This window comes from Mirounga leonina, unplaced genomic scaffold (genome assembly GCF_011800145.1).
Source record: "Mirounga leonina isolate KUSES-001 unplaced genomic scaffold, KU_Mleo_1.0 Mir_115, whole genome shotgun sequence".
In the NCBI taxonomy this organism is placed as follows: Eukaryota; Metazoa; Chordata; class Mammalia; order Carnivora; family Phocidae; genus Mirounga; species Mirounga leonina.
This window is the reverse complement of record NW_023270268.1, coordinates 103,696,898-103,713,323: the sequence shown is the minus strand read 5'-3', so window position 1 is coordinate 103,713,323 and position 16,426 is coordinate 103,696,898. Positions and strand designations below refer to the sequence as shown.

The window sequence follows — 16,426 nt, the reverse complement described above, 5'->3', positions numbered from 1 at the left end:
GGGCAACAGAATTCTCATTTATCACTGGTGGGAATGCAAAAATGGGATAGCCAGTTTGGAAAATAGTAGGGAGTTTCTTACAAAGCTAAACACAGGCTTATCATAAGACCCAGCAGTCATGCTCCTAGGTAGTTACTCAAGTGAACTGAAAGCTTATGTGCACATAAGAACATGCATACGAATATTTATAGCAGCTTTATACATAACTGCCAAAACTTGGAAGCAACCACAATATTCTTCAGTAGATGACTGGATCAACAAACTGTGGTACATCCATGCAATGGAGTATTATTCAGTGATAAAAAGAAATGAGCTATCAAGCTACAAGAAGACAAGGGGGAACCTTAAACACATATTGTTAAGGGAAAGAAGTCAGTCGGAAACAGTTACATATTATATGATTTCAACTGTATGACATTCTAAAGAAGGAAAAACTTATTATAAAGAGAGTAAAAAGATAAGTGGTTTCCAGGGATTCAGGAGGGTGGGATGGGGGTGGGGGACCAGAGGGGCAATGAATAGGCAGAGCACAGGATATTTCTAAGGCAGTGAAATTATTCTATATGATACTGTAATGGTAGATACATGATGTTATATATTTGTTAAAACCCACAGAACTGTGCAACACAAAGAATGAATCCTAATATAAACTCTGAGCTTTAGTTAATAATACTATATCAATATTGGTTTATCAATGTATCACACTATGCAAGATATTAATAACAGGAAGGTAGATGGGAACTCTGTACTTTGGAGTAAGTTTTCTGTAAACTTAAAACTGCTCTAAAAACTAAAGTCTAAAAAAAACCAGGGTCTCGAAGTAGCTATTATCACAAAGAAATTTAAGTAAAACTGTAAGGTTTAAGTAATGTGAAAAGCAAATCTACAAATGCAATATTTCTTCTGAAACAAAAACATGGTGACATTAATGCTGTGATGCAAAAAGCCATGGAAATTATGACCTTACCATCGAAAACAATAAAAGCGGAAACATTCTTACCTGTCCTGTGACTGCTCTTCATACATCCTCTCCTTGCCTTCTTTAAAGAGTCTTATTGCCCGCTTCGACTTTTTCATCAGACTATCGATGTAGATTTTAAAATATTCATTCTCACTGAGTTGGGCAAGTTTCTGGTTGTCATCATATTTACTCAATATAAGTCGCAAATGCTGATATGTATCAGGTAAAATATCAAGTATATATGGTGGGCTATTTTTCAACTGAAGCTTGGGATTTTGGCACAGTCTGACCTAAAAAAGAGGCAAAAATAAAACATTTTCATAGGAACCACAATAATGTCTTTCACAGAAAAGTTAAGAAATTTATCAAACTATACTATTTCTTCATTTTCCACAATATAAATTTTGATCTTAAAACTATTATTTCCGGGGCGCCTGGGTGGCTCAGTCGTTAAGCGTCTGCCTTCGGCTCAGGTCATGATCCCAGGGTCATGGGATCGAGCCCCGCATCGGGCTCCCTGCTCAGCAGGAAGCCTGCTTCTCCCTCTCCCACTCCTCCTGCTTGTGTTCCTTCTCTCGCTCTCTCTGTCAGATAAATAAAATCTTTAAAAAAAAAAAAACTATTATTTCCAATCTACAAAGAATTGGTAAATATCTGCATCCGTCTTGATACAATTGAATCCAATTTTCCTCTCTCCCCATTCATTTTTTTCCATGTCACACCTTCACTTTTCCCCTCTAAAGTTTTCATTCTCTCTTCTACAGTATCCCGTTGTTCATGGCTTTGTAGAACCCCAGTGTGCCAAGTATTGTATACCACTAATAGTCTCTTTTGTTAAAATAAAAATTAGGAAATGGGCCTCTTCTGCTGGCAACCAATGTCTCACACTTAGATATTATCTTACTACACTGAACTCCCAGCTAACGTTCTTTCATAGATTTCAATTAATGTTTTGGTCTATTGTTCCTGAACCCCGAGGAGACTAAAACAAAGAGGTGCAATGTTAATAGCTGAGTTATTAAGTAGTAAGCAGGTGTCAGGCCCGAACGAGTCTTTTCCACCCCACCCCTCCACATTATATCCCATGCCTATAAACATGTGCTACATAATGGTTCAGTCAATTCCATCAGGGGCCACCCAACCACCGGGGCATTTGGGCTGCCTGCAGAACTGAAAAGTACTTCTGCAAAGGGTGAGTTAACCCGTCTTATTCCTAGCCCTCGAACCAGCGTGTAAGGAACCACCCAATTAAACGATTTTTAAATGACAGGAGCGTATGCAGTGCAAAGGTGCACACTCTCCCGCATAAAGGCAGCCTTCCTGAGAAGCCAGCGAAGCACAGGCTTGAGGGGCCCTCAAAGAGCTAGCCCTCTTCTGAGTCCTTCATTACGTATTCTTTGTAACACTTTCAAGAGCAAGATATTCTTTTTTTTTAAGATTTTATTTATTTATTTATTTATTTATTTATTTATTTATTTATTTATTTGACAGAGAGAGACACAGCAAGAGAGGGAACACAAGCAGGGGGAGTGGGAGAGGGAGAAGCAGGCTTCCCGCGGAGCAGGGAGCCCGATACGGGGCTCGATCCCAGGACCCTGGGATCATGACCTGAGCCGAAGGCAGACGCTTAAGGACTGAGCCACCCAGGCGCCCCAAGAGCAAGATATTCTAAACACAATTGGTTAAGGTTTCTGCCTTTTTCCAGGAGGACTTCCCTTCCATCACACTTAACCACAGCATAGGTACAGGAAGATCCAAGTCAGATTTGGTCATTTATATGTGTCCAGAGGTACCCAGGACCAGAAATACACATGGGCAATGGAAGAGAATCAAAGTATAAAGTGTACAGCGTCGAGATTATTTCTCTGATGTTTGTGGATTTATTAATGTTTTAAAAATGTATAACTTGTGTCTTATTTATCAATCTAAAAAAATTCACTTTCATACCCAATTTTGTATTTGTACTTTTGTATTATTTTTCTTTAAAAGGACCCCCTCCAAATTTCAGGTTCTACAGAACATGGATTCACCCCTGAGTACTCACAGAAGTGCCTGGGCCAAATAGAAAACAGGAAATAACAAATGAAAAAGTATTCACACTAACTTTCACACTTGCTTTAAGAAATAACTATACGATTATTTATTTTTTTTTTTTGTGGGAAGAAAAATCTGGCTCAAACTATCAAGCATCAGCCCTTAATTTAAGACAACCATTTCACACATTAACGGAGGGCATTATCATATCTTCCTCCTTGCTGTTGTATACAATGTAGAAGTATCTAGCATATAGTATAGACATAACAAATGGATGTATAGATGGTTAGAATACTTCATGTTCATACATGTTATACAAAATATATACCTAAATCATATGACTATATTACTTGCTTATTTTCATGATTGAATATACTAGTATTCAAATCAATAACCCAAAGGCACAAGCAAAGATTAAATATAAGAATATTATTTTGATACCCTAAATTTCTTGGAAAGGTAAGATGCCATATAATTTATTAAATAATGTCAAATCATGAGAAAAGTATAGTTAAAGGGGTTAACAAAGCTTTTCACCCTCTTTCTACTTTTGTGACTTCGATATAATCAGAGAAGCTCATTCCGCCATAAAGACTGATGAAGTCCCAAATATGTCAATGATTTGACAAATCCAAACAAGATATAGTTTTTCAATTCTTAAAACTATATAAGATAGTATCACAAGTATATACAAATTTCAAAAATATTGCCAGCCACATCCTACGGCAGGCACAGTTTAATCTCAGCAACATAAAACTTGGTACAGCGTGTCACAGATTGATAAATTATTAACTTGTAGTTAGGGAACTAGGCAGTTTCAAATTAATTTTGTCTACTGGTGAACATTTAACTGATAAAAAAAAAATTCTCTCAGGTATTTTCTTCAGACATTCCAAGTAAATGTTCTTTAACAGATTATTTTAAGTGTTACAGATTCTTAATTTACTATTCTCTTCCTGACCTTTTTCTCATTTGCTTTATTTAAATTTTAATTCTATCTGGGAATTTATTGCTTTATTCAGTACAATTGTTTGCATAACTACTATATACCAGGTACTGAGCTTACTGCCAGGAAATTATAGATGACTAGAACATACTTCCTGCCTCAAGGAGTCTGGCAGAAGAGACCTAGTTCTCTATAATTAACTTAGGAGCAATGCAATTCTTGCTCTAAGGGATCTTCGGAAAGATCCTGTCCAATCCATTCATTTTCAGATAAAGAAACGAAGAACTACAAAGATTAAGGGACTATTAAAAAATCATTAATCCAACACAAGAGCCTACATCTTCTGAATCTCAGGCTGGTCTTCTTTTTAACTATATCAAAATTTAATTAGAATTAGGCATATAATTAATGATCCCTCGCTGACCTCATTTACATTTTTATTTTTACACCATTTGCAAATTTCCATGAACTTCAGGACCCATTTGTTAATTCTACAAACGTTTATGTGTCAGGCATTGTTTCAGGCCCTAGGGAATGCAAAATGAAATACATCACAGACCTGTCCTCAAGGAGTTTTCCAGTGAAAAAGAGGGATGGCTTAAAAAAGAATTACAGGAGACGTTAAGGGCTTTAATGGAGGAGAGTACAAAGTGCTGGAGGAGAAAAGCAGCAGCTCACTCACATCTCGACATGAGAGTATCAAGAAAGGCATACCTACATTTGCAAAAGGAATATTCCAGGCAAAAGCGTACACAAAGGCTTGAGAGGCACCAGAGAGTAGAGCAGAAAGAAAGAGGAGTCGATGCAGTCATTCTAAGAGGTGAAGGCTTAGGGAGCCTGTGGGTGAATGGCACAGGTAGATTTAAAATAGGCTAGATTCCCTTCATCAGGGCTCCGGTGGGCCATGCAGTTTTCTAAATTTGCATTTAGGAAAGTGTAACATACAATGCGAACTATGATATGCTGCTGAGTGTACAGTCCATCAGTTGGATTAGTATTAAGCTCTGTGATTTATGACAGCTCCTGCCAAAAACCAATCACCCTACACCAGGACTATGACTTCTACGCAGGTCAAATTCAATTCAATAAATATTTATTGAGTGCCCATTATGTGCAAGGAACTGCGGAAGCCAGAGAAAGAAAAACTGCTTTTCTAAAAACAGTATGTTAAGGAGAAAAATCAAGCTCACCACAAAGTTCAAGTTCAGATTCAAATGACTTATATGTCTTCTAGAAATATCTAAGTTGCTCCCTATTCCCAACACAGAAAAGCTTTAAAAAGAACAAATCTATAGTCATATTATACAATACTGATCTTTTTAGGGCATCAACTAGTGCATAAAAGGATTGGTTCATTAGCAATGTTACTCTTTGCTCTTGAACTAAAAGGCAAAACACTTAGTATTGAGTTAGGTTACAAATTCCATTATAGTCATTGAGTCAAAGGATTTTAGAGCTAAAGAGAACCTTGGAAATCACAATGACCAATTCCTCCCTTTTGCCTGAACAATACTAAAACAAAGAAATGGAACATAGCTGAGTTTACTGCTCAAAACCCTAATGTCGAGAGTTCAAAGTCAGGCACTCCCTTCATAACCTTATGCAATTGCCTGTTGTATTTGTTTACATGTATTTAGAGATTTTTAAGGGGCCCTCTCTATGTATGTCTGCATCATTTCACATACCTAAAAATATGTATCTAATCTATATATATACTACATATCCTGTATATTCACATACATTAAAATATGTTTGACCATATCAAAGCAAAGGCACAAATACAAACACAGGATCTGCTAGTGCTATAACAATTTCCAAAGCCATTAATTATTCTTGGAATACTCCTGTATTTAAAGATTTTCCCCACTGTGCCTTAATTAAAACTTGCAGTCAAAAGTTAACAAAAAGGTATTAGGTCAGCTAACATATTTCCTAGGTTCACCCCAGCCCCTGAAATATATGAAAGAAATTCTACTGAAGCAAATGGAAACTTCAACAGTAAGGAATTGTGCCTAGACTATAACAGACTTTCATTATAAAGCACACCTCACTTCATGGAGGCTTCAGTTATATTAAACCAAGCAATGTACCCACGAAGTGAAATACCCCATTTTTAACAACAGTAGGAAAAGCTTGAAAGAATCCCTTGTCTGTGCTCCTCACGTAAATGTTTTAAGAGGTTCCTTAATGCAATTACACAGAACTATATTATTATGATAAAAAGCATCCATGAGTTGAGTTCTTCCCACTTTAATTTAGCAAATCATCCTAAGTACATAAAAGTATATATATATATATGTATACAGTATAAAATGTAAAAAGTATAAAAATAATCAAAACTCTACATAAAATATTAATTGGGGAAAACTAGAAGGTTAGCATATAAAACTGGTTATGAATCTAGTATATTAATTCAGGTAGGATTTGGGGGCAACTACCAAATCATTTATGGTTTTCAATGAAGCTTTCTTTAAAAGCTTTCTTTAAATATAAGCATCATTAAATAATTGATTAGCTGTAATTAAAATATCAATTGGAAATTGTTATAGCACTAGCAAATCCTGTGTTTATATTTGTGCCTTTGCTTTGATATGGTCAAATATATTTTAATGTACGTGAAAAGGGTCACCAGGACCTGTAAATTTTACCCCCACACACAGACAAAATCATTTGTTCACTATCTTCCTTCCAAATGAAAACTGGTCTTCCTTAAAGGTGGAGGCATATCTCTTACTTGTCTGTTTCCTTCACCTAACGTAGAATCTTGCATACAGTAGATGTACAATAAATACTTGATGGAGGAAAGAAGGTGTAGAAGGAGGAAAGGAACAAAGAAAGAACTTCTCAGAAGAAGATAATATTACAAATAGGATAACCATACCTATAGTGAATAAATCTAGATAAGTGAGTACAAAGTTTAGAGAAGAATTTGATCATATCAAATATTAGGGGGTAAATAGTCTTTTGATTCCCTTCTCATGGAAGGGGGAAGAATCATATATTCCATGGAATAATGCTGTGCTTGAATCTTCATACTATGAACACAGATGCTAGAATCATCAAACCTAGGATCTCGTGCTACCATTTATTAGCTTTACTACTTTGGGCCAGTTTCTTCTAGAAAACTCTGAGGATGTTATGATTCTTTGAAGAGGAAATGTAAAGTGCTCTTCGCAGTACCTAGCACATAGTTGGTACTCAGTACTTCTTGGTACCTCTCTTCCTCCCATATTTTATATTATACCACTCTGCAGATATTGCCAACATATGAGAATTAGACCAAGGGCACTGACCGCTCTGTTGAGCATCCTTAAGAGTTCTTTCAGCTCCTAAAGTTCTTCACACTACCTGAAACTCTGTAAAAGTCTGGAGTGTTTTGTGCAGGAAAGCAGCAAACAGTAATAAGCCCAGCTCGGTCCTCCTGATAGGGAGTTAATGTATCAGCAGTACTCAGCTGATGCAGTATCTGAACGGGTAGAACATTTACTTTAATAACTATTTTTGTTATTACTATTGGAAGATAGCATGAGTGAGCTTAACAATTATTTAAATATTAGTATGTTAAAGAGCTAAAAATTTGGTCAGTTATTTTCAAAATGCTTCATTACTAGGAAAATATCAGCAATTTACAAATACTAACAAACAAAAACAACAACAACAACAATTTACCCATATGCCCAAGCAGAGTGGATATAAATAGTATTGTGGCACCATTTAAGTCACAGCATGTTTCTTAAATGACCTTAATTAATATACAGGATAAGAACTTATTTCCATCTCAATGTTTTACTTATTTACCCACTTAACTGCTAGAAGACTGATTAAAATAGTCTATTTTTATTCTATACAATTTTAAAATGTGGTTTAAACATTACAAATGTTATTCCTTAAATCACTTCCTGACAACCCAACATAAAATTTACAAATTCCCTCAAAACTCTGTACATTTCCTTACTTCCCTCTTATCTAAGTAGAAGTTATCTACCAAGGTTTACTCTTCTTGTTCTTAGCCTTTCCCTGCCACATTGTAATCTAGGATGATACTTTATTATTTCTTCTTCCTTTACATTTTAAATCACTCCCCACCTGCATCCCTTCTCCTCAATCTATGAACCTCTCCTTTCGCACCACGCACAAAGTTATGCTCTGCTCAAACCCTCAAGCTATCTATCAGAACTTTCTTCCTTTTCACCAGTTGTCACACTTAGAGAACAACTGTTACGTTATCCACACATTCTTTCTAATCTAGCCCCATTACCTAAATGAAACTACTCTGGAAGGTCAACAATGGCCTCTACTCAAGAAACTCAGTGACTTCTTAAATTTTCATCCTGCTTGGTTTTCTCCATTTGGATTTGAATTTGGTTTTCTCAGAATTGGAAACTATCTCCTTAATTGAAGCTGTCTCTACCCAAGAAATCAACCTGCCCTAATTCTTTTCCTACCTCTCTCATCACTGTTTTTTACAGGATTCTCTCTCCTTCACCGCCATCTAAGTACAACCCCACACACAGACAAAACACCAGTCTCTTGACTTTTTCTCTGACTCTCATCTTCTACTCTGCATTGCAAATCTCTTACTGGTCTACAGCTTGAAATACTACCTCTGTGGGCATATCTACCAAACATATGTCTCCAGTTTCAACTTCTCTCTTTAACTGCACATTCAACTTTCTGACTTCAAAATGGATCTCACTCTGGCATGTCAAACTCAACATGGCCAAAAACAAACTTATGCCCCAGCTCCCAAGCTTCCTCTTTTTCTTACTATGTTCCTATCTCATTAACAGCATCACTGCCTTCAGGCTAAAAACCTCGAGTCACTTTCACTTCACCTTCTCTTTCATCCTCTATCTCTAAAGGGTCACCAGGACCTGTAAATTTTACCTCCAAAATGCCTCCCACATTTGAACCTACACTTGATATATCAACTCTCAATTCTCTAGCTCAGCCCTTCATTATTTCTTGCCCAGTCCATTTTAATTCCTCTTGATCACTACTCCTACTTTTAAGTTTTTCTCTTAACCCATCTTTTGTAGAGTCAAGAGAGTAATCTACCAGAGCATAGCCTTAACTGTTTTTCACACTCCGCTTTAGGTTTTAACATTTCTCTTCCACCGAATAAAGTCCAGACTCCTTGAAAGAGCAGAAAGCCTCTTCATCTTTCTCTAACTTACCTTCTCAACAATCTCCCTTTACCCACATTCCTTCAGCCTGGTGTGTTCTGCACGTCACTGGAATCCAAAACATCCTTGAAAGAGTAGCTGGATAACACCTCTACCATGCTGTGTTCCTTATCGACTCTTCACCCCGCAGCAAGCACATTCTCCCCCACCATATCCTATGTTACAGCACTTTATTTACACCCCATTACAGCATTTACTACATTCTAGAGTATGTAGAATACACTATACTACACAGAATGGAATGGGTATTTATAAATCTCTGTCTTTCCATAGATGGAATTTGATAAATGAATGGTGAAATCAACAGACAGCATATAGAGGAACTTTGAAGAAAGGAAGAGCTGATTTATAATCTGAATTGTAAAGATTTTATAAGAGTTGAAAAGATGACTAACTGATTAAGCCTTCTGTTAAATGAATGTCCTATGTCACAAGGATAAACCAAGGTAACTTGGTAGGATTCCTTTAAATCTTTTACTTTACCAAAAGTTTTCCCTGAAAGTGGAAAGGAGCACTTTGGGATCACTTCATTTAGCCAAGCACAAGTTCAAAATCTCAGTATTAAACAAAAATGTTCAGACACTTAATGTGTTATCATCTACCCAAGTCTAATAGTGCCCATGATTCTGCTAACATGGAAGAACTTCACTGGAGTAAAGGAAATACATGAAGAATAATTCAAATAAATGACATTCCCTATTCCAAGGGCCCAAGGACAGTGATATCTCAAACCCAAAAAACACAAACAACAGGCATCCAAAACCCATTTTATCCCACATATAATATTTTTCAGAGGTATGAAGAATTCATCTTAGAAAAGTATACCGACTATTAGTTGTTAAAGTAGCTGCATGTATTCCAAGCATCTTTGATTGACAACCTTTAAGATATATTATAGTTGCAGTAAAATTATAAAGATGGAGAATGAATTACACTCCAAGCTTGACAAATGTACTGAACGTACTAAGGGTAAAAGGCAGGAAAAGGCTATTTGGCATCATCACTTTTTAAATGCTTTTAAAACTCTTTCAGTGATGTAATTTCAAATAAACGACAAGGACAGCAAGACAAAACATAGGCAGGTACTCAACTTGCTTTGCTCTTTGGCATCAATTAACTCTTTTCTAATTTCCTGAACATCCATGTAAGCTCAGTACATTTAGCATCTATTAGATTGAAAACTGTTTCTTCCATTTTCCATCACCTGGCTAAGACGCTTGTGAAAACCATGCTCAGGAACCTCACATTAATAAATTATCATTCCTCCCATACTGAATAATAATCATTTCCTTACCCTCACCTCAGCATTTCCAACAAGAGTACAATAATGCTATCCTAAAGGTAGTGTGCAGCAGAATCCAGACAGACAACTGTCTGAACAGTAGCCAGAAAAACAAGGAGGTTCTTCTTCACTTTGCTCCCACTGTACTTCCCATAGGTCTGTATTACAGTCTTGTCCATACTATATGGCAATTACCTAATAAATATAATATAAATAATAAATTACCATTTATATGCCTGGCTCTGATGTTGGTGTCTGAGTTCCTTGACAGGTCAGAGGCAGAGTTATACACATCTTACCTAGCTTTGTATCCTAGTATCAAGCACTTAGTAGGAACATAGTAGGCCCTCATTACATGTTGATTAAGTGTTTAAGAAACCCATCTCTGTAATAGTTTTGAAACAGACTCCATATTTCAGGTATATTTGAACCTGGATATATATATTCATGAGTAATAGTTCTGTCACTGCATCAAACAGGCATCCAGGGACCAGAAGAGTTTGGGCTTAGCTATTGACATAAACTGACACATCGAGCTAAGGCCAGAAAACATGTCTCAATGGGATGCTTTGGTATATGCTACCATTCTTTTTCTCAGTAAACTGACGTTTGGTTACAGAACACTTAACATCTCACCAAAAAAACACAACTGAGCAATGACTCCCTCCTACTCTCAGTGACCTTGTACAGAAGTCTGCCCTCTGAAAACATAACAATTAGTTGGAACTGGAGTCTCAGTTGACTTTTTAAATTCTAGAGGCCAGGGAATGGTAAAACTACGCACTTACTGGGTATTTCTCCTATAGTCTGAGACTGCTTCATATCCCCTGTAAAATAAGTTCTTTTACTTTGTAGGTAGCTGCAACATACCGAACTTAAAAGTTTGTTTCATATTTATCCTTCTAAGATCTGCCTTTGTTGAAGAGGCTTCCTAAAGAAAAAAAATGCTAACTAAACACCTAACCCTGCCTTTCAGGTAACCACCAGCTAGACTTGAAAGTTACTATTTACTGTTATTCGCAAGCTAAACTCAGGCTATTGCTGTTATTTTATAAAACAGGTGATACATCAAGGGATTAACTTTTGGACTCATAATAAATATCCTGATGTAATCACCAGGACAATGTTGAGAACCACCTCCTTCACCACTGACAAAGAAAAAAAAGGTAAACACATGTGAGGGATGCTTCTGCATTACACAATTATATTTTCAGTTAGTAATTATCAATGCCTTTTTATTACTGTGTGATAGAGTAGTGATAAACATCCTGAAGTCTTTTATAGCGATTTATGTGCTTTCCCTCCACAAAGCCCCTGGATGCATTCATAAATGAACACAATCATTTTCATTCTTGACAAATAATGAAGACAAATAGGCAAAGTCATACCAATGCACCTTTGCCAACACCGTTACCCCCATTCCACTAAGTAGAGACTTTCAATAATAGTTTTCCTTATGAGTCAAGTTTCTCAACTGGAGAGGCTAAACCCGAACCCACAAAAGGGTTAATAAAATAAACAATGGCAGAGGCTTAACTATCACAAAACCATCTATTTTACCATAACCCATGGTGAAATAATTAGAAGTGGATAAAACTTATGTTAACAATCAGTTACAAACCAAAATTATGAATATATTCTTTAATGTTTGAAAAATAATGACTTTATATTAACTATAGCTCACCACTTCCTGATATCAGTCTTTTTTATTTGCTGTGCTAACATTCACTCACATACAAATTATGACCTCTCACATAAGGGGATAGGGAGGGAGCGGCAGCTCCTTGGTAGAATCTGACCCATGTGTTGCCCACTCATATAACAGGTAAGCTGGGGAAAAACCATGAATTCCTTCTCTTATGCCCAACTAATGATTTAGGCAATGAGAGTGACCTTCAATTGCATTTTCTTTAGAAAAGTAAAGACAGTTGGTCTTGTGCCTGCCAAATATACCCCTCATTCTTAAGTGTCCAACGCTAAAATCCAAACCTGACCTCAAGCAGCAAGTTGCAATGTTCTGACACTATGACATCATTCTGTCTGGAGCATTTTAATATCACAATTTGAATAAACTGGCAGAAGCTTAAATAGGTCACAATGAAGCCCAAAACTAAGGATATTTATCTGGCAAAAATTTTCTGACTCTGCATTTAGCATCACCAGCCCTAGAATGGCAGGCCTATCATTCATCTATCCATCTGTACTTCACATACAGATAAATGAAAATAAAGCAAATCTTATCACCTTCCTATACCGCGAATACCACACTGACAGTGGCTTTTTGTGGCAAATATTCATACACAGTTACAGGCCAAACTAAAGGCGACTGCTACTATATGATTTCATGGAGGCTTTAGCACATCCCTACAAAGGATATTTTTTTAAACCTCCATTTCTGCAGTCACAAAGATATCAAGAGCCCTGTATCAACTAAATTCATAATTAGCCCCAAATATCTATGAAATGAAACCAGATGTTGCTACAAACATTTACCAATATGCAGGGGACAGTAATACTGCTTCAAAAACAAGAACTATTAATTCTGCACAGCAGCAAGTTACATCTTAATCATATTTATTTCATAATCCTACTTAGTAAGCTAGGGCACTGACAGCTAGTTTCTCAGTAGACTCCAGTAAAATATTCAGGTTGCCTAGACTTCTCGGGGTACTGACATCCAGCTTGACTTCTTCTTGTAAAATTATTATTCATCTGAAAGCAACATGCAGAAACCACAGAGGTTTCTGATACTCTCAGCCCCACCACCTCCATCATAAATTTTCCTTTCACAATAAACAATGTGCAGTCGAAAAGGTTTCCTGTTTCAAATGGAATAGATAAAAGAAACTGTAACTCTACCATTAACAGCAACAACGAAAAGTTTCTTAATGAAGATGAATTCTCACAGATGAAAATGGAAACTCTCTCAAATACTGCTTCCTCACTTAAGGACTAATCTGGTTCTTCCTCTAGTAAATATTCTCAGCGTCATGCATTGTGGTTGTCATGAGTGGTCCCTCAGAGGGTTTTCTTAAAACACTGGTTTGCACTCGTTTGTTATTTAACAGAAACACAACCTCATATAAGACAGAGCAAACACTTCCAAACTATTCTATGGCCATGTACTAACAAAGGGCAGCCAACAGTAAAAACTTTGCATATCTGAGTCATATAGAGGAACTTTGAACCTTGAAGAGTAGGACAAAAGGTAAAAAAAAAAACAAGTCTTTGCTCTGAATCCAACTTTTTAAAACACACAGAGTGGATGCAAGGAAAATGGTCAATCCAAGTCAAAAGACCGTTGCCATAACAATAATTATTAATTAAGGGTAACAATAATATTAATTGATGGTACAAATAAAACCATACAAGAGGAAACCATATCCAGGGCAAATAAGGCTACACAGAGGCACAAGCATACAGAACTTACCACTTTGTCCATGAGTTTCCAAGTTTTCTCCACAGTCCTGCGATCCGCTGCTGCTTGCTTAGGAGGTCCAACTGCATCCTGAATAGCATCAATAATACCCAAAATCCGTCCTTTTCGGGGGTTTCCTCCTCGACCACCAGGGTTTCTGCCATTCATAGAATTTGCCATCTGGAACCTTAGTTCTTTGAAAGGCAGATTAAGAAAAAAAAAGTTAGTCGGTCATGAAAATGTTTATCCAGCAGAAAACTGAACAGGTTAATCTGTACCCACTACATTCTCCATCAGTGAGAACAAAATCCCAGGTTCCCAGATTCAACTTCTCAATAGCAATGAATTTGCACTCTCAATCTGTACACACAACAAACAGTAACCTTTTGGGGCACTAAGAGTTAAAGATACATCCTTCTCGAATTTCACGTAGCAAAGCCTTGATTAATAGCCAACTCATAACCGAAACAAACAAACAAACAAAACAAACAACTTACAGAGGTTTCCTCCAGCTAGATAAGAACACAATGTTCTCCCCATCCCTGCCTTAATCTCAATTCAATGTACACTAGAACTAAAGCTCCCAGAAAACATTTTGGGAGCCTCACTTGAAAACCTCACTTTCACTCTGTTAGATTTCACCGAGTTATATAAACGTAAAGATTATTCTACAGGAGCACAAGGGACATATCTGTTGTCAACAAAGGCTTAGGACTCGGATTTTCCCGGCTAAAACCAACAAGTACGGATACGGGAACACGGACACACGAACACACAGTTCTTTAAACCAACGTGGTAAGGAGTTAGCCCCAAGTTAAGAGCCAAATAAACCAACAAATAACCCACTAAAAAAAGAGGGGTGAGAAACTGACAAGAGCGGGTACAGAAAGGAGAAGAGAGTTCACTTATTTCGCTCCTTTCCTCTCGTCTCACTCAAGGGGAGTGGGGGTCCAAAGCTTTGTTTCGGGACGTCTGTGCCCCCTCCTCGTTCAGGACCCTCCCCTGCCACTCTCGGACCTCAGCTGGGGGAGGAAGGTGGACACAGAAAGGCCAGAGTAGCCCCTCGCACCTCCAGCGCCCGCAGACCCACCGGTCTTGGGCGCCCCGCATTCAGCTCCCGGGCGGACGCACCCCCCCACCCCCCCACACACACCCGGGATGTCTGCAATCCCAGCCGCCCGTCTCCCTTCACTCCCTCTCCCTCCTCCCCCGGCCCAGCCCGGGTTCCGGTCTTTAAATACCCCTCTTCAAACTGTGCCGGCGGCGGCGACAGCAGCTGGAAGCCAGGGCTGTCCCCTGGACCTCCGTGGCCCGCGGCTGACTGCCCCAGGGCCCCCTGGCCGGAAAGAAGCGGCAAGCCTCCCCGGCGCCCCCTTCCCTCCCGGCCTTTCCGCGCTGTAGCTGTCCAGAGACACGAGTGTGCGCGGGTCCTACTTTACACGCACGAGCCCAGGGTGCGTGGGTAGCCGGGGCAGGGAGTGTGTGATCGCCGTAAAAGCACGTTCCCGAGGAAGGAGCAACCCGGAGCACAGACCACCGAGACGGGGAAACGCAACAATTACCGTCAAGACCAATCCACACCCGCTCTCCCCTCCCGCCTGATTCTCGGGGAGGCCGCGGGACGCCGCAGCAGCACTTGCCGGAGGTGGAGACCACTCGCTGGATACCCCACCCCTGTAGGATACACACACAGAGAGACCCAGGAGCGGGGCGGAGCCGGGGGCGGGGCCGCGCGCCGCTGGGCCAATCCCACGCGCCCTTGCACTGCCCGACAGCGGGCGGCGCCAATGGGCGGGAGGCGGCCGTCCTTCTCGCACTACCACCCAGTCCACGTCTCCCACAGTACACAATGGCCCCAAAGGAAGGCCCGCTCGCGGCACGTCCCAAATAGAAGGGGACTGGGAGGGAAATGGGGGGACGGGACTCACCCAGGAAGAAAGTGGAAGAGGGAAAGGAAATGGAAGAAAGGATGCCAGGCACTAGGGAACTGACCAATAAGGAGTGGGCGGGTGGGCGTGAGTATTGGGAGCCCGAGCCAAAGCCAAGTGGGGCTAAAAGGCGGGACTTCCTGCTTCGCTCACCTTCCTCGTCTTTTGTTTCATAGCAACAGAGTAGTCGCTGAGAGGGAGTACTCTGGGCGGGTCCGAAGCTGAAGAATTTCATCTCCCTAGGGCTGCCAAACTCTTCTACCCAGGACAGCAGCCAAGCAGGTCTAAGGCATAGCTTCTTGCTGGCTGTCAAAAAAGAGCAACAGTCACCCAGCTAGTTTCTAAGATGAAATATAAACCTCGCATAGCGTAAACGAGGGTTAGCACCTGATTGCCAACCAAAACTTCCTAAATTTCTGAGTGTGGCTCTTTTACTGTTAGTTCTAGACAGAGTGCAGATCAAACATCAGGCTGATGAAAAAAGCATATAATTGACAGTGCTGACCAAATAGTCTCTACTAAACAGGCCAGGGCAGTAAAAGAACCAGACTATAGGAATTGCTAATATATGCATCACACCTTTTAATTTAGTGCAAGTTTCTGCATAAATGACTGAAGAAGAAACAGCTTTTGTATTTTGTTTGAGTCAGGTTCGTATAGATTTCTCTCCG

General features: G+C 39.1%; 1 protein-coding gene across 1 annotated transcript in view; it reads right to left on the bottom strand.

Moving 5' to 3' along the window:
- The window catches only part of CBLB (Cbl proto-oncogene B), a 222,195-nt gene extending 206,673 nt beyond the window's left edge, over positions 1 to 15,522 (bottom strand). The window contains exons 1-3 of the mRNA XM_035000236.1: positions 15,390 to 15,522; positions 13,840 to 14,021; positions 1,001 to 1,251 (exon numbers count right to left, since the gene is read on the bottom strand). Coding sequence (XP_034856127.1) covers positions 1,001 to 1,251; positions 13,840 to 14,007 — 419 coding nt within the window. The 5' untranslated portion in view covers positions 14,008 to 14,021; positions 15,390 to 15,522. The remainder of the gene's footprint in view (positions 1 to 1,000; positions 1,252 to 13,839; positions 14,022 to 15,389) is intronic.
- Positions 15,523 to 16,426: the final 904 nt, after the last annotated feature.